At 38.9% G+C, this 18,325-nt stretch overlaps 1 protein-coding gene across 2 annotated transcripts; it reads left to right on the forward strand.

The window, feature by feature from the left end:
• Window positions 1–416: 416 nt before the first annotated feature.
• On the forward strand, window positions 417–9,004 carry LOC101850969. Of its 2 annotated transcripts, none has more exons than XM_035970820.1 (5): window positions 417–859; window positions 2,194–3,001; window positions 4,193–4,307; window positions 5,863–6,008; window positions 7,948–9,004. In XM_035970820.1, the coding sequence occupies exons 2-5, from the start codon at window positions 2,325–2,327 to the stop codon at window positions 8,327–8,329; spliced, it is 1,320 nt and encodes a 439-aa protein (XP_035826713.1). In that variant the 5' UTR covers window positions 417–859; window positions 2,194–2,324; the 3' UTR covers window positions 8,330–9,004. The 2 variants fall into 2 exon arrangements, with proteins under 2 accessions (XP_035826713.1, XP_005102475.1); XM_005102418.3 differs by lacking the exon at window positions 417–859 and adding an exon at window positions 885–1,144.
• The last annotated feature ends 9,321 nt before the right edge of the window (window positions 9,005–18,325 follow it).

Consider the following 18,325-nt stretch of genomic DNA (forward strand, 5'->3'; position numbering starts at 1 on the left):
TTATGCGTAGCCTACAGCGCAATAATTGAGAACCGGATCGGCTTGACATACAATATAATATGCTTTAGAATAAATAAAATACATGTTACAGATCATAGTGTATATCTATATTCCGTTGTTCAAGTCTTTTAGATGTCTCATTAAAAAAAAAAAGGTTTACTGTTTTCTCCACTTAATTATTACGAACACCCGGAGATGTGTTTTGTGCGGGTGAAAAAGCGCGCAGATGTTGCATCCTGGGCTGGGATCGAAAGCTTAAATTCGTATCCTTTATACGATTGAAAACATTTTCTTCCAATAAAATGAGAGAACTTTATAGAGCCTACGACAATTGATAAGAATATTTTTAAAACTAAAACTTTAAATTGAGGTATGCAGTTTATCGCACGAAAGACAGTAGGCCTAGGCTAGCCGCGCTAAAGGCAAAAGGCTTTCCAAACCGTCTTCGTCAAACGTTTAAAAAATTATCAGGACTTGGTAAGGCAAGGATCAAGGCCACCTTTGTTATATATACGTTCAAGGTTAAGGCGACCTTTTCCCAAGGCTATGTAGGCCTAGGCTACGGGGGACGAATTTATTTTCAGCGACTGCGCGCGGGCTCCAGGTCAAAGGCATGCAGAATGTGATGTGTAGACTTCCTGCACTGGCGTGCACGTTCAGTGACACGAGAGTTGAGTCGGAAAGTCGGTCAGTTGCATAAGTTTGCCAAGGAGGAGCAGTCTAGACTCGCGAGTTCACGAGAGGTTTTTTACAGTTCAATGCAGTTAGCGAGGCAGTAGGAAGGCAGTAGGAAGGCAGTCAGTGTGCATCGAAGAATGGCCGCCAGTTGACCGAGTTTTCTGTGTTATGATTTTAGAAGGTTTGTATTGTGATTGTGACTTTGTATTATTGGTGGTGTAACTTCTTGCTTTGTCGTAATACCCAAGAAAGCACTCGAAAGTAAATGTTAGATTAAGATACTGTAGATTTAGATCTAGCCTGTAGAGTAGAGCAGCCCTAACTGGAACTTGTCATCCTAACGACTGACCGAGTTACTCATACTCATACACTACACTGGGTGTTGCCTGTCAGTGTCACTGAGACTGAGTCGTTTGTGGGGCAGTCTCGTGTTCCGGGTTACGGTCCAAAGACAAGGCGTCACAAGGTGAGCCAACTAGAATTAGATCTAGACTAGATCTAGATGTAGATCTAGATCAATGATTTACATCTATAATCCCGGAATCTCTATCTCTGTAACAGTTAGAATCTAATCTAGATCTAGATCTAGATCTAGATCTAAATCTAGATCTAGATCTAGATCTAGATTATCTACTTGTTATTTTGCACGTTATTGGACACTATCATGTCAATCATGTGCATTTTTATTTTTCTACTAATCAGACTAATCAGATGGCATCAATCTCATACTCATATAGATCTAGATCTAGATCTAGATCTATAATTATAAATGGGCAAGGGATAAAAAAAAAAGAAAAGGAACCTACCTCAACAAGTTCTCAGAAGGCATGCCCTGTGCGTGGATGCTGTGCCGAGTGTTTGAAGTTTGATCATGTTGTTTGCCTTTAATCAACTATTTTCAGTAAAATCCACACAGAAATGTGTTCTTTATATGGACATGAAAGGTGTTCAGCCATAAAACAAAAATTCGATACAATTCACAAACCTGGGGAAAAGTCCGTTTCTTCCCTTTGATTATTTTGACGAGCGCCTGATTTCACCACGCTGCCTCACATTTATGATTTAGTATGCGCGGATGCACTCAATCTGAAACTACCCAGGACCACATGATAAAACTGTCAGCTGTCTGATACTGTGGGTGATAACAAAATAGGCTCAAATGAGATATTATATTATAATGATTATATATATATTTCTAGGCTCAAATCTTGTTTTATCTATATATCCTGCGTAAATCTCGATCTAGGCATTTTAGGTTAGTTTGAATGCCAAATTCAGATCTGATCTAAGATAGGAAGTCATATCGAGGTGTCAAGTCTGGGTTTGAATGCTTAATTACTGAAAAATAATGTTCTTTTCAGATCTGCATTCTTTAAGGTGTTTAAAAATCATATATTTGTGATGTGTAGGCTGATATATATTGGAAATGGAATAAAAATGTGAAAGTATTCTCTATGCATAAAAACTGATGGTGTGAAATTCAATCTGCTAAATGTTTTGATTATTTTATTTCAGATTGAAATTCTTGCAAAGAAGATAGCATGATATTTCCCAACTAATCACCATTCCTGGAGTGTGTAGCAGAGGACAGATTGTTTACAGTGAAGAGTTTCCAGGCGGAGTGAGAAGGACCCGACTGGTACAAAATGCCTCGCCTCTTTGTCGTGTTCCGGACGTACGACCGGATATGGACATGCAGGACTTTCACACGAGAGCTCGCCTCGTTCGAACTGGACATGAGTAGTGGTGCCGTGAAGCTAATGTTCACTGTTGACCCGATCAGAGTTCAGGGAAGCGAGGACAGACAGTATGAACTTTACCCTCTCGACCCTTGCTCTGTGGGCGCCAAGCAAACTGAGGCAATCTCAACAATGTACTGCTTACCCCACAGAAATTTCTCGCCAAAAGTTTTGCGCCTAAGTCAGAAGCAGGTGTGTTGCGTAGCCCCACCACCACCGCCCAGCGCTGCTGGAAAAGGGTTGATGCGAAGATTCTCGCTGCCTGCCCCACCTCCTCTGACTCCGACCGGTCCCGCTCCGGAGAAGCAACAGGACGTCATGTACTACGTGCTGCCAAATTACAAATGTACGTTTCTGTGCGACGCCCACGTCGCGTCTTGTGTGAGCAGCGAGCTGGCGCGGAGTCGGACATTTCGCCGGCGCTTTCTGCGGTTTGTCCGAAGCAAAGGTGGGTTCCGAAACTGTATCCCGGATTACGAGCAGTGGACGGAGGAGGAGCGGGAGATGTGGGACAACTACTTGTGTGTGCCTTACATGATCGACGTCGTCGCCGTCTGGCCCCAGCAGAAGATTGACTTCCCTTGGTAAGTGTTGTACGTACTCATTTCTACAGGGTTTTAACACTCTGCTGCCTCGTCTCGCAGATTGGCGATGTTCACCACCCAGTTTCTTTGGATTTGCCCCAAAATATAATGGCAAAGTGTTAAGGGTTGTTAGCAAAGCTGTTAAAAAGTTTTAAAAGATGGGGAAAAATATAGTTGAGTTCAGTGGTCATCCTATTTTAGTAGTACGAAATGATTTTATCTGTACTATTAGAGTGGTTGGCGGGTGTTCTGGTGTGGTTTGCTCCTTCTTTACTATCAAACGTCTATTGTCCTTATCTCTCCTCTTTCTTTTCTTGTGTATGTTACTCTCTTTTCACATGTCTATTCTTCGGCACTTATATGACATTATTGTATTGCAAATGCCGTAAAACTCTTACGAAAACGAAATGTACTATTCCATAAACTTCAAAAGTGTATCGTTTGTCCCCTTGAGTTGTAATTGACTAATCTTTTTGCTACTGGTACTTGCACTGACTTACTCCTAAGTCCATCACGGGGTAAAAATTTCAGATTGGGCTGGGAATATTGAGAAAGAAATAGAGCAGTGTTGAAGCTCAATTTTAAAAAACCCAAAGTGATTTTATTTTATAATGCAACATGTTAAAGTTTGGACTGTTTCCCTATATCGCTGGTTATCATCATTAATGTAGGCGTCAAAGATGGGATCTAAATTGAAGTGAATTTAGGCTTGAATTTATTATTTTTTTTAAAGAGAAATATGACAATGGACAAATATTTCAAAAATTACTGTAGTTAACTGCTTTAGGCTTTAGTTCATGGGACCCCTTAGTTCATTGCAAGCAGCAGCTGCAGCATGTTAAATCATCAGTTTTAATTTTATTAAAGAGACTAAGAAAGGTCTAATAATGCACCTTTTTATAAGACAATACTTTTTCCGTTCGTGGTTGGCGGGTACTCTGGTGCTCGTCCTTATCTCCCCTCCTCCTTTTTTGTGTTTGTTACTCTCTTGTAACACCTGTAATCTTCGTCGCTTATATGACCTTATTGTATACTAAAACTAAAAACAGAAAGATCTGATGATGCACCTTTATAATACACTCATATTTTTCCCTGTGACTTTCAGGTGTGACACTTATATGACGTTATTGTGTTGCAAGTTCAGTAAAACACTTACTTACACTGATACTCTTTCCTCCCCCTGACTGGTAGGTGTGACAGAATCCTGTGCCTACTCAACAAGCACATAACGCTGGAGGAAGGCTTTGCCTGGCTGTCTACTCTGGGCGGGGCTCACTCGGCTCTCGGGGAGGTCTTTTCTCAGCACGTAAGTCCGCCCCACTTTTTTTTCCTAAATATGTGTGTGACGACATAGTGGAATCGTCAATTTTTTGGCATATGGAGTTATTGGGATCATCTTAAAGCCTGTCCATTTGTCTTGCTTTCAATGAAAGCAATACCCATTTATCTTGGAAACAAGTCGAGATATTTGCCATTGAAGGAGGTGGGGGTCGCCTGGTTTTAGAGGTAAAATTAATGAGAAAATGTCCGCCAAAGTTTTGTTTTTTCCTTAGCTTGAGAGCTCGTGTAATCTGGAAATTAAAATTTTTTTTGGCCTTTAATAAACGTTTTTCAGTAAAATCCACACTGGAATGTGTGTTTTTAATGGGCATAAAAAGTATTGAGCCAAAAAACCAAAAATTCAATAAAAATTCACAAACATGCGGGAAAATGCTAGTTTCTTCACTTTTATTATTTTGACGAGCGCCTGATTTCACCACGCTGCCTCACATATATATATCTTTTCCTTTATCTTTAAAACTAAAACAGCACCAGGGCATGGATGGCTGGTGCCTCGATAAATAAATGATTGATGGTATGGTCAGGTCAGATCAGGTCAGGTCCTCTTCCCTTCCTTTTCCTTTCAGATCTAGTTTTATTTTGTTTTCCAATGGTCCATCGTGTACAGTTTTGTTCAGTAAGGTGTTTAGTTTACCAGAAATGTGTTTGAAAATGCAGCAGGTAATTTTTGTAGGTTGGATTCCCCGATTCAGAGAGGAGGGCAGTGTACCTTTGGGAAGGTCGTATTTCTTTATTTCTTTGTCTATTCTGTTGCATAAAGACCCAGTCACAAGTTACACACATGTGGCTCATGAGGAACTGATTTCATGCGATGTACCGGTATTTTCAGCAAACTTTGGGTTTTTTAAATTGATGGTAGAGACTTGAGTACCCCCCAGAGCAGTGCTACTGACTGAAGTGTCTTTAGGTCATTCCCAAAGGGGGGATATTAACATGTTCTTTTGCACAGTAGAATTGTAAATGGGCTGATTTATCAATGTCATGCTCATACTGTGCTGGAACAACATAAGGGGAACTGCTGCTTTTTCTTTTCTCATCCTTACTATTATCATTTTTACTCTACTTTTTTTGTATGTTTGTCACACTTTTGTGACCCGCTATTCCCGGGGTGCCTTGATAGTCGAAGCAGACTGTGTGCTTTTGAAGTTAGAGAGGTGAGCAGAGTAAGCCTGATTCCCCATTTGGAGTTCTCTGTTGACATCCACCCCTTCTGCAGTTGCGAGCGCCGTAAAACCTTACTAAAACTAAAAACAAGAGGATACAAAAAGCTTGATACCTCGTCTGGCCCAGTACAATTTTACCTTTTTGAATCAACTTAGGAACGATTATATATCTGGAAAGGTGTTGCCATAATCAAACAGCTACTGTAACAATTAGTATGGATCCCTTGCAGGCTTTGGTGCTGAGAGGAACTGAGCACTTATGGACTTGTCCGGTGTGCAATGACGTTGTTGCCCTGGACAGGTAATACAGATACTCATCAGCAGCATTTATTATAATCTATTTTCTGTTGTTTGCAGGCTGAGCAGGCTGGGAAAATTTCCAAAAAACAGCTGAAAGTGGCCATGCTGCTGGGCAATGAACAAATGATAGCCCGCTGCTTTGTCTTCTGGTCCTGGAGCCTGATGCAGAGAGGGGAGCTGCGGAGGTGTCGGCGATGTATCAGGTCAGTGCTGGGACGTCTCTCCGCTCCGTGCTCCGCGGGTCTTGGAAAACTGGAAAACTCTTAGAATTGAAAAAAATAATTTTCAAGACATGGAAACCTCTTGGAATTTGGTTTTTATTTTCCAAAATATGGAAAACTCTTGGAATTTTGGGAAGTTGGCAAAATTCTTGGAAAAACAATTTTAAAACTAGATCTATTGTAAATATATTTCTTCGAAGTTTAGAAGGCCTCGACTTTACGCCTTTGGAAGTGTTCCATAATGTATTTTTGCACGCTGAACGAAAAATTTTCTTTCGAAATGACACGTTATTTGTCTTTGAAAAAAGAAATCTGGTCTTGAAAACTCTTGGAAAAGTCTTGGGGGGAGAAAACCCTGCGCATTGGATGAATTTTCATTTCACTATCATCTTCATGGCTTTCACAGGTATTTGATACTCCGGAAGAATTTTAGAATCATTATATTTCCAGTTTTGATTATGTTTTGGTCAAATAATTTGTTTAGACGTATCGTTACCTTAGAATTACATAGTTCTTTCTGTCATTTTTGGCCATTATGAGTCACTAAACCTTTAGGACAAAGACCAAATGTTCTATCTGCTCTATCAAAAATGCAAGATTTGTTCGGAGTCGTTATCAAGATATTCAAAGAATTGCATTTAAAAAAGCTTAACAATATTGTAAAACTCAAAAATGTTATTGTCAGTTTTCTTAAAAGTAGGTATTGAGTAGATAAAACCTTATCTAATTCTAGAATAGTGATATAATGTCTGAATTGTTTGGGCCCCCTAAAGTTTTGACTGTGTCCTCGTTAAGAAATGTCAAAAATGTCCGACCAAGCTGTTTGGGAAACTCTTCAGCTTTTTCATTGTTTGTTTCTCTTATCTTAACCCTGTCCGTACGTCCTGGGGTCATTTTGTACCCCCGGGGTTGTATTCTTCACATTGTAGAATACTTCTAGTACGAAGATCTCTTTGAGACTTTCAGTATTTATTAAAAAATCATTTTGATAGACTGCTATGCAAAGCGACGTATCGGATTAACGAGTAAGTCTCCTCTTTGGAAAGTGGAGGCACAGAGTTCCCCATGTCATATGGATACGATAGTAAAACACGGCGTACGGATAGGGTTAAGTAGAGGCACAGAGTTCCCCATGTCATATGGATACGATAGTAAAACACGACGTCCAAATAGAGTTAAGCTTTGAAATGAATTTTTTTCTGTCACTAGTTATCCAGAATATTGGAAAACTTTTTGGTAGGGATTTTTTATTTAGAAGTAGAAGAATGATGGTGGTCACTGTGTCGAGTCTTAAGATAGTCCTTGTTTGATTGTTTTTTGACGTTGGTGAGCAGGATTCTGAAAAATAATTTGTTAAGTATTTGATTTCATTCCTAAATTTCTGCGTGTGTTTGGAGGGTGCGACTGGCAGGTCTTACTTCTTTTCTTTCCGTCTGTCGTTTCTGACTTTCTAACTTGCTTCTTTCTTCCCTGCACTAAGTAACCATCTTTTTGTGGGTGCGCTTCTCTAAACTATGTGGGTGGTGGGCGGGTGCTCTGGTGTGGTTTGCTCCTTCTTTCCTATAAAAAAATCTATCGTCTCTATCTCCCCACCTTCTTTTTTATGTTTGTTACTCTCTTGTAACACCTCTAATCTTCGGCACTTATATGACCTTATTGTGTTGCAAATGCCGTAAAACTCTTACTTAAACTAAAACTAATCTCTCCTCCTTTTTTGTGTTTGTTACTCTCTTGTACATCCAGTCTACGGGATTATAGGTGAAGATGAAAGACTCTCTTGTAACACCTCTAATCTTCGGCACTTATATAACCTTATTATGTTGCAAGTGCTGTAAAACTCTTACTACTTAAACCCCCCCCCCAAAAAAAACAACCCAACTCAAACCCAAACTCATCCAACTCCCCAACTTGCTCCCTTCAGGAACGTGTGGAGATACTGCAAAAGGCTTCGGTGCCGGGACCACATCCTGGAGAACATGTGCAAGGCGGTGTGGAGCCGTCTGCAGTACAAGCAGTCGCTGGCCCAGGCAAAGACGCGCGCCGTGCGGGGAGAGGGGGGGGACCGCCACGGCAACAGCAGCGGCGAGGATGGGGACGACAGCGACGACGCTGGGAGGTCCAACGGACTGCGCTTGGTGGCACGAGGCGCCGCTGCCAGCCGTGTGGCGATGATATTTGGAAGCAAGTTGGAGTCGTGCGCCAGCGAGACGGCGTGCTCCAGCGAGAACAGGAACTTCAACCCCAACAACTCGTCGTTGCTCGACGATATCGCCTCGGGGACAATGGTTGTGCCGGTGTACTGAAGAGAAGGCTGCCAAATTTGGTCACTTTTAAGGACAAGCGGGCTAACCCAAATTTCAGGGGTTTCCAGAAATCTTGACCTTCACCAAAAAAGGGCATTGCTCTAGCTATTGGAGAAGTTTGGTTTCATTGGTGTGTATATTTGTTTGGTTATAGAGAAAACTCTCCTTGTCTTTTAAAGGAACTGAACAAGGGTAAAAAACTTTACCTTCGATTTTCTCACAACAGCATTATTCGGGAATGCCCGCTTGTGCTTAAAAGCGACCATTTGTTTGTTGACATTTTGACCACCTTCAACAACAGTGTTTTTTACCACCATCCACTAGTCATGTAGGAAAATATTCCCCGAGTTGGACGTTGGAGCCCAAGCAGAGATTGAGTTTTAGCGTCAGCTAGAGTCAGTCATCATGTAGTCAGTCAGGCATATTATATTGGTTCAAGTTTAAGCCAGTCTTGTACTTGTCAAGAGGGGTAGGAGGTTCTCTCAGAGACCCCACCCCCCGGCAGAAACTGTTTTTAAAGAACCGCCTGTGTGGTGTGCTTCCATTGTTTAGTATGGGGCATGCATGTGCTGGGTTTTAGTTCAAGTCTAACTAAAGGTTCGAACAACATCCAGTTGTTTGGTTCAAGGAGTCTTTTACAGAACCAATAGGTCTCTCTTAAAATACTACTAGTTTTTTTTTTTTTTTAAAATATATATATATATGTGTGTGTGTGTGCACTTTAAAAAAAATATCAAATGGCAACACAGGGCAGTTTTCTCTACTGACAAGTTGAAGTGCTTGCAAACTGACAGAAAGATAAGGTTATAGGTCCTTTTTGAGTCCTTTTTATTCAGACTGTTGAAAACATGTGATTATAAAATTAGCTTTTGCTGTTTTGCATATCATGATGTTATTTGCTTAAGTTCATTTAAGCATTCTGAGATTTTGACCAGTGCGTGTGGCACAGGTCTTGGTTTTTTTTTTTTTCACCTTCATGTCCATGACTGATTCTTCACTTTCCATCACCATAGTACTGATATGATATTTCTATGCAAGTTTTGAAAGATGGGAAAAGTGTATGCATGCATGAAAATGTATTTGTGAGATACAGAATATCTCATTAGATTGCTAATCTACACCATCAGCTTTAAAGAATGATTGAAATGTTTATTTGTTTTGTGTTCATCAGTAAGAATGTTTTGTTTTGGGGTTGGTTTTTTCTTTAAAAGTAAGAGATTGGATTGGAATTGTTCTGGAGTGAAACGATTGAATTTGTTTTGAAATTTCTCTACTCTGTTGGGCATCCTGATTCAAGAATCTGTTAGTTTTCTTGGTGCGAATCGCAAAGGAGCTATGTGGCATGTGGCATAGTTTGGAAAGTTATGGATATATCGTCATTGAGGGTAGCGAAATGGCTTTACCCAGTCTCAGAGTTGTGCCAAAATGCAACTAGCTTTTCTCTTTGTTTGTTGGTTCTATATAATCTATCAATCTATCTTTTGGTGTATATTGTAAGCTAAAGGTGCAATGGTACTGGTAGTTTCCCTTGATAACTTCAGATGACAGTTGCTACGGGACTCGCTTATAATAGAAGGGAAAAAACCACCTGTCGCATCTGTCCTGTTGTATCTGAGTTTGGCTGGAGTATGTTGGTTATGTGGAAGACTGAGGCTGAAATCAAAACGGGGTCGTGGTTTGTCCTAGCTCTCCTGGTGTGTGTCTTCACTGGCGTGTTGTGTGAGTGTGAGTGCGAGGGTGTCGGGTGTTTTGTGTGGGTGGTTGGCGGGTGCTCCGGTGTGGTTTGCTTCTTCTTTCCTATCAAACGTCTATCGTCTTTATCTCCCCTCCTTCTTTTTTGTGTTTGTTACTCTCTTGTAACACCTCTAATCTTCGGCACTTTTATATGACCTTATTGTGTTGCAAGTGCCGTAAAACTCTGACTACAACAGAGTGTCTTGTCTTGGACGTAACTTCTGACTTTTTGCAGCAGTGAATGCACAAACTTATTGTAGGCCTAATTATATGTTTTGTTTTTCCTCCAATGTCAGCTCTGTGTGGAATAGGCAGAGATTCCTAATGTCCGGTTTTTCCGGGGTTTTCCCCCGGGTTTTTTCATCCGTTGGAACTGCAAAGGAAAGGGGAGAGGTGAGAGAGATGTTTTTGTTGCTCATTGAAATGTTAAAAGTTTTACAAGGTTCGGTTTAGGTGAGATGTGATGTTCCGCTCATTTTCAGTTTTAAAAAAAAATCATTTGGCATCCCTGAATAGGGTCAGAGATGAATGAATAGGTAAAAAAATCTGGTATGGTAAAGTTCCCATACGGTACTCAGAAGGAATGGCTTTTTGGACCTGAGATAGCCTTACCACTACACCTACAGGGTGGAAGTTCAAAGATAGAGATAGACTTAAGTACAATAGTACCGATTATTACTATGTAAAGGAAGGCTGCGGGAGGTTACATTTTACATTTCTATTTCTGCTCCGTTCTCTGGTCATTAGTATGCTGTGCATTTTCCTGTTGACATACGGCCGTAGAATATTGAGGTCTGTGGCTCCCTGTCTGTATGTCGGGGAGTTAGGGGTAAGCAGTAGGTGTACATTTTTGTAAATCCAACTCAGGTGTGGCCTCACTCATACACACTACACACTGGAGACACCAGACAGCTGTTTCTGTTTCAGAGAAATGTTTGTGGAGAGAAAGGCCAGTGAAAAGACTCGATGTGTTTTCTTTTACGATATAATACAACAGTGGAAACCATATATAACAGGCCGGGTAATAACAGGGATCTGATATAACGGGACTTTTTCTCTGGTCCCACCATCCCTGTTATATCAGACCTTATGCAGTTGCGAGCGCCGTAAAACCTAACTGTAATATCAGGTTTCTTCTGTAATTTATTTAATACCTTGCAGTGCAGTAAATACTCATGTATATTGAAAAACTCCACAGATTCTGTATAGAGTTAGGTTAGGGTTATAGCTTTGCTGGGCAGGCATTGTTTGGTTTTATTTTTATTGCCCATAACTTTTCTGGTTTTATTTTTATTCCCTATTCTTTTCTGGGGGGGGGGGGGGTTCCTGTTCTCTTTTGGTTTTATTTTATTTTTCCTGTTCTTTTCTCTTCTTTTTTTTTCCTGTTCTTTTCTGGTTTATTTTGTAATTTTTCTTATACTTTTCTTTGCCCCAATTCATCGTTACTAAAAATAGAATAGTCACCATCTGCTCCCAACAACAGGGTACATGTAGTATGAAGATCACCAGCGACGTGTGGTTTGTCTTGTTTTACCTCATTGTTCACGCCAGTCACTCATGAGCTCACTCTATTCCAGTTCAAATGTTTGCATCGAATAAAGTTTGCTAAAAATAGTTTGGTGTTATCTTTTTTGTACTGATGTTTGTGACTGTGTGTGTGTTTGGAAATTGTTGTGGGTGGTTGGCGGGTGCTCTGGTGTGGTTTCTTCCTTCTTTCCTATCAAACACCTATCATCCTAATCTCTCCTCCTTTTTTGTGTATGTTACTCTCTTGTAACACCTCTATTCTGCGGCACTTATATGACCTTATTGTGTTGCAAGTGCCGTAAAACTCTTACTAAAACTAAACTGGAAACTGTTGCCAGGAGTATAATCTGATGTTTTGTCTTGCTTTAGTTACTGGTCACTGTGTTGGGTTCAACTCCTCTTTCCACTTCTGCAAGGGCATTCAGTCAAAACTCCCCTTGTGGGTGGTTGGTGGGTGCTCTGGTGTGGTCTGCTCCTTCTTTCCTATCAAACATCTATCTGCCTTATATAAATCTCTCTTCCCATTTTTTTGGTGGGTGGTTAGCAGGTGCTCTGATTTGGTTTGCTCCTTCTTTCCTATCAAACATCTATCGTCCTTATCTCTTCTTCCTTTTTATGTTTGTTACTCTCTTGTAACTCCTCTAGTCTTCTGGCGCTCATATGACCTTATTATGCAGTTGCGAGCTCCGTAAAATCTCTACTACAAAAAAAAAATCTAATCCTCGGCACTTGTATAACCTTATTGAGTTTCAAGTCATTGTAAAACTCTTACTAAATTTTTTTTTTAAAAGATCAATTTGCTCCCTCCCCGCCCATCCAAACACCTCGCCTTCCTCTTGTAGATTTCATCCCCAATATTTCGCAGACTTTTCTATCTCATCCCCAATATTTTAAAAAATCTCATCCACAATAATTTCTAGCTCATCCCCGGTATTGTCTAGCTCAAACTTATTATTTTCTAACTCATCCCCAGTATTTTCTAGCCCAACCCTAATATTTTCTAGCTCATCCCCAGTATTTTATGGCTCAACCTTAATATTTTCTAGGTCATCCGTAATAATTGTTAGCTCATCCCTAATATTTTCTAGCTCATCCCTAATATTTCCTAGCTCATTCCAAGTATTTTCTAGCTCATCCGTAACATATTTTAGCTCATCCCCAGTATTTTCTGACTAATCCCCAATAATTTTTAGCACACCAGCAATATTTCAGACTTTTGTATCTCATCCACAACATTTTTTATCTTATCCCCAATATTTTTAGATCCTTAATATTTCCAAGCTCATCCCCAATATATATTTTTTATCACATCCATAAAACAGTTTCTAGCCCATCCCCAGTATTTTCTAGATTATCCCTTATATTTTCTGGCTCATCCATAATAATTTCTAGTTCCAAATTAGCTTTGTTTACCTCATCCAAAGTATTTTCTAGCTCATCCCTTATATTTCCTAGCTCATTCCCAGTATTTTGTAACTCCTTGCCAAGTATTTTCTATTTCATCCCCAATAATCCTCAGTATTTTCTAGCTCATCCCCAATCTTTTCAAGCTCATCCCCAGTATTTTCTAGCTCTACTGTAATATTTTCTAGCTCATCCCCAGTATTTTCTAGCTCATCCGTAATATTTTTTAGCTCATCCCCAGTATTTTCTAGCTCTACCGTAATATTTTCTGGCTCTACCCTAATAGTTTGTAGCTCATTCCCAATGTTTTCTAGCTCATCCGTAATATTTTTAAGCTCATCCTCAGTATTTTCTACTTCATCCTTAATATTTTCTAGCTCATCCGATATATATTTAAAAAATCTCATCCACGTATTTTCTAGCTCTTCCCCAATATTTTTTTTTAGCTTATCCTTAATATTTCCAAGACTTTTGTACCTCATCCAAACATTTTTTTTTATCCCATTCCCAATATTTTTAGATCCTTAATATTGTCTAGCTCATCCCAAATATTTTTTTTCACAGCCCCAATATTTTGTAGCCCATGATCCCCAATATTTTCAAGCTCATCCCCAATATGTTCAAGCTTATCCCCAATATTTACCAGGGTTTTATATCTCATCCCAAATATTTTTATCTCATCCTCAATAATTTCTAGCTCATTCCCATTATTTTCTAGTTCATCTGTAATAGTTTCTAGCTCATCCCAGTATTTCTTAGTTCATCCCTAATATTTTCAAGCTCATCCCCAGTATTTTCTTGCTCATCTCTAATATTTTCCAACTCATCCCAATATTTTGCCACATTTTCTAGTTCGTTCCTATTATTTTCTAGCTCCTCCTAAATATTTTTTGGCTCATCCTTATTTATAATCTAGCTCACCCCTAATAATTTCTAGCTCATTCCCAGTAGGCCTATTTTCTAGCTCATCCCAAATATTCGGCACTATTTTCTAGCTTATTCCTATTATTTCCTAACTCCTCCATAATATTTTTTTTAGCTCATCCCTCTTTTTATTTTTAGCTAACTCCTAATAATTTCTAGCTCATCCCCAGTATTTTTTTTAGCTCATCCTTAGTGTTCCCCTGTATTTTCTACGTCATCCTCAATATTTTGTAGATCCAACCCCAGTATTTTGTCATTCATACCGAATATTCCACACTATTTTCTAGCTCCATCCTCAGTATTTTCTAGCTCCATCCTCAGTATTTTCTAGCTCCATCCTCAGTATTTTCTAGCTCCATCCTCAGTATTTTCTAGCTCCATCCTCAGTATTTTCTAGCTTCTTGCCCAGTATTGTCTATCTCATCCCCAATATTTTCAAGCTCATCCTCAGTTTTTTCTAGCTCTACGCTAATATTTTCTAGCTTATCTCCAGTATTTTCTAGCTGATCCCTAATATTTTCTATCTCGTCCCTAATATTTTCTAACACATCTTCAGTGTTTTCTAGCTCATAAACAATATTTTCTAGCTCATCCCTAATGTCTTTTAGCTCGTCTCTAATATTTTCCAACTAACCCCTTATATCTTTTAGCTCATCACAAATATTCGCCACCATTTTCTAGCTTATTTCTATTATTTACTAACTGATCCATATTTTTTTTTAGCTCATCCCTCTTTATTTTTAGCTAACCCCTAATAATTTTTAACTCCTCCCAAGTGTTTTTTTTTTTAGCTCATCCCAAGTGTCCCCCTGTATGTTTAGCTCATCCCCAATATTTTGTAGATCCATCCCTAGTATTTTTTAGTTCCAGCCCCAGTGTTCCCCAGTATTTTCTAGTTCATCCCGAATATTCCCCACTATTTCCTAACTCCATGGCCAGTATTTTCTAGTTCATCCCGAATATTCCCCACTATTCCCTAACTCCATGGCCAGTATTTTCTAGTTCATCCCGAATATTCCCCACTATTCCCTAACTCCATGGCCAGTATTTTCTAGTTCATCCCGAATATTCCCCACTATTCCCTAACTCCATGGCCAGTATTTTCTAGTTCATCCCGAATATTCCCCACTATTCCCTAACTCCATGGCCAGTATTTTCTAGTTCATCCCGAATATTCCCCACTATTCCCTAACTCCATGGCCAGTATTTTCTAGTTCATCCCGAATATTCCCCACTATTCCCTAACTCCATGGCCAGTATTTTCTAGTTCATCCCGAATATTCCCCACTATTCCCTAACTCCATGGCCAGTATTTTCTAGTTCATCCCGAATATTCCCCACTATTCCCTAACTCCATGGCCAGTATTTTCTAGTTCATCCCGAATATTCCCCACTATTCCCTAACTCCATGGCCAGTATTTTCTAGTTCATCCCGAATATTCCCCACTATTTCCTAACTCCATGGCCAGTATTTTCTACCTCACCTTCATTGTTTCCCTGTATTTTGCATCTCATCCCCAATATTTTGTAGATCCATCCTCACTATTTTCTAGCTCCATCCCCAGTATTTTCTTGCTTCATATCCAGTATTTTCTAAGTTATCCCGAATATTCCCCAGTATTTTCTCTCATATCACTAATATTTTCAAACCCAAACGCACTATTTCCTAGCTCTACCCTAATATTTTCTAGCATATTCCAAATATTTTTTAGCTCTTCCCTAATATTTTCTAGCATATTCCAAATATTTTTTAGCTCATCCCTAATATTTTCTAGCATATTCCAAATATTTTTTAGCTCATCCCTAATATTTTCTAGCATATTCCAAATATTTTTTAGCTCTACGCTAATATTTTCTAGCATATTCCAAATATTTTTTAGCTCATCCCTAATATTTTCTAGCATATTCCAAATATTTTTTAGCTCATCCCTAATATTTTCTAGCATATTCCAAATATTTTTTAGCTCTACGCTAATATTTTCTAGCATATTCCAAATATTTTTTAGCTCATCCCCAATATTTTCTAGCATATTCCAAATATTTTTTAGCTCATCCCTAATATTTTCTAGCATATTCCAAATATTTTTTAGCTCAGCCCTAATATTTTCTTGCATATTCCAAATATTTTTTAGCTCATCCCTAATATTTTCTAGCATATTCCAAATATTTTTTAGCTCTACGCTAATATTTTCTAGCATATTCCAAATATTTTTTAGCTCATCCCTAATATTTTCTAGCATATTCCAAATATTTTTTAGCTCATCCCTAATATTTTCTAGCATATTCCAAATATTTTTTAGCTCATCCCTAATATTTTCTAGCATATTCCAAATATTTTTTAGCTCATCCCTAATATTTTCTAGCATATTCCAAATATTTTTTAGCTCATCCCTAATATTTTCTAGCATATTCCAAATATTTTTTAGCTCATCCCTAATATTTTCTAGCATATTCCAAATATTTTTTTAGCTCATCCCTAATATTTTCTAGCATATTCCAAATATTTTTTAGCTCATCCCTAATATTTTCTAGCATATTCCAAATATTTTTTAGCTCATCCCTAATATTTTCTAGCTTAATCCTAATATTATTTAGTTTATTCCTAATATCTTCTAGCTCATCCCTAATATTTTCTTGCTCATCCCTGTTATTTTCTAACTCATCCTTAATGTTTTTGGTGTTTTTTTTTACCTCATCTCTATTTATTTCTAGCTCATCACTAATAATTTCTAGCACATCCCCAGTATTTCCAAGCTCATCCTCAGTGTGTCCCCTGTATTTTGCATCTCATAGCCAATATTTTGTAGATCCATCCCTAGTATTTACTAGTTCCAGCCCCAGTGTTTCCCAGTTGTTTTTTTTAGCTCATCCCCAATGTTCCCCAGATTTTGTAGTTCAACCTGAATATTCCCCACTATTTTATATAATAATAATAATAATAGATAGCATTTGTATAGCGCATATCCCCACTCAACAGCAGGCTCTATGCGCTTTACACTATATATCTCCATCCCCAGTATTTTCAAGCTCATCCATAATATTCATTAGCGAGACAACTTCCTGACCTTCAGCACATTGTGGTAGGGTAACGTAGTAAGAAGTGCAATGAGAAAAACACCAAACAGCAGAACTTGTTGTTTGGGCCAAGCACGGCCTTTCTTTTATTATATTATTATTATGGTTCAGTCATATCTTAATGCAACAAATACATGGTATGAGTAAAAGATTAAATAAAGCAGAACAAGATCCATTGCTTTCTGAGGCATTCACTGACTGAGTATTGTTAAGTCTCTTCCAACATCGCCAATGACCCGGGAAGGAAGATTTGCCTCCAGTGCAAAAAGAGAAAGTACTTCACACACCTGGCATAGCAGAAACAGACGTCATCACGCCTCATGGTACGACGACCACCCAAAAGAGAGAGGGGGAGGGTGGGGGGGGGGAATTTGAGGCTGATGGAAAACATTCTCAACTTCCAACCGACAGTTCGGAAGTAAAAAAGTTCACACGACATCGGGTGACATTGTATTTCTCCAAACATTGTTGTATGAATTATGAAAAATTTTGATCAGTTGTGTTCAGGCACAGAAAGAAATGAAAGGATAACTTCACAACTGGCTCCACTCATCATGAACATGGTCAATCAAACGTGCTCTTCAAACGACAACGGTTAGAAGTCCAAATTTTTTTTTTAAAACAGACAAAAACTACATGTAGCCTACTCCTGAAGGCCTCCGCTTATTGAACTTCACAATAATCTTAATCATGAGGCCAAGTAAGACTAAGGGTGTAATTTGACTCGCTTTATTGCAGACAAAATGATTTCTAGAGGTCCAACCTCATGAGAGAAGTGATGAGAACATTCAACTAATGTACACTCCCAGTCAACAATTTCTCAAACAAGGATTCCCCCTGGTTGTCATTCAAAGGGCAAGCAACGTGAGGTAAAGATCATCCAGCTAGCTATATTGCAACAACTAATTCACTTGTAGTTGTTAGTAAAACAGCTCTCTTCTCAGAAAAAATTTGCACCTAAAAATTTAAAAAAATATAAAAATTCAAAGTCAAAGTCCATGTCTTCAGTAGTTGAAATTGTTTTTTTAACCCATCCGTACGTCATGTTTTACTATCGTATCCACACGACACGGGGAACTCTTAGCCACCACTTTCCAAAGAGGAAATTTACTCGTCAATCCGATCCGTACGCTTTGCATAGCAGTCTGTCAAAATGATTTTTTCAGAAATACTGAAAGTTTCAAAGAGATCTTTGCACTAGAAGTATTCTAAAACTCTGAAGAATACAACCCTGGGGGTACAAAATGACAGCAAGGCGTACGAATAGGGTTAAGATGCACAGAAGCTGATCGTGGACAAGCGACATCACGGCAGTTTGTGCACCTTCATGTT

This window comes from Aplysia californica, unplaced genomic scaffold (assembly GCF_000002075.1).
Source record: "Aplysia californica isolate F4 #8 unplaced genomic scaffold, AplCal3.0 scaffold00324, whole genome shotgun sequence".
Taxonomy (NCBI): Eukaryota; Metazoa; Mollusca; class Gastropoda; order Aplysiida; family Aplysiidae; genus Aplysia; species Aplysia californica.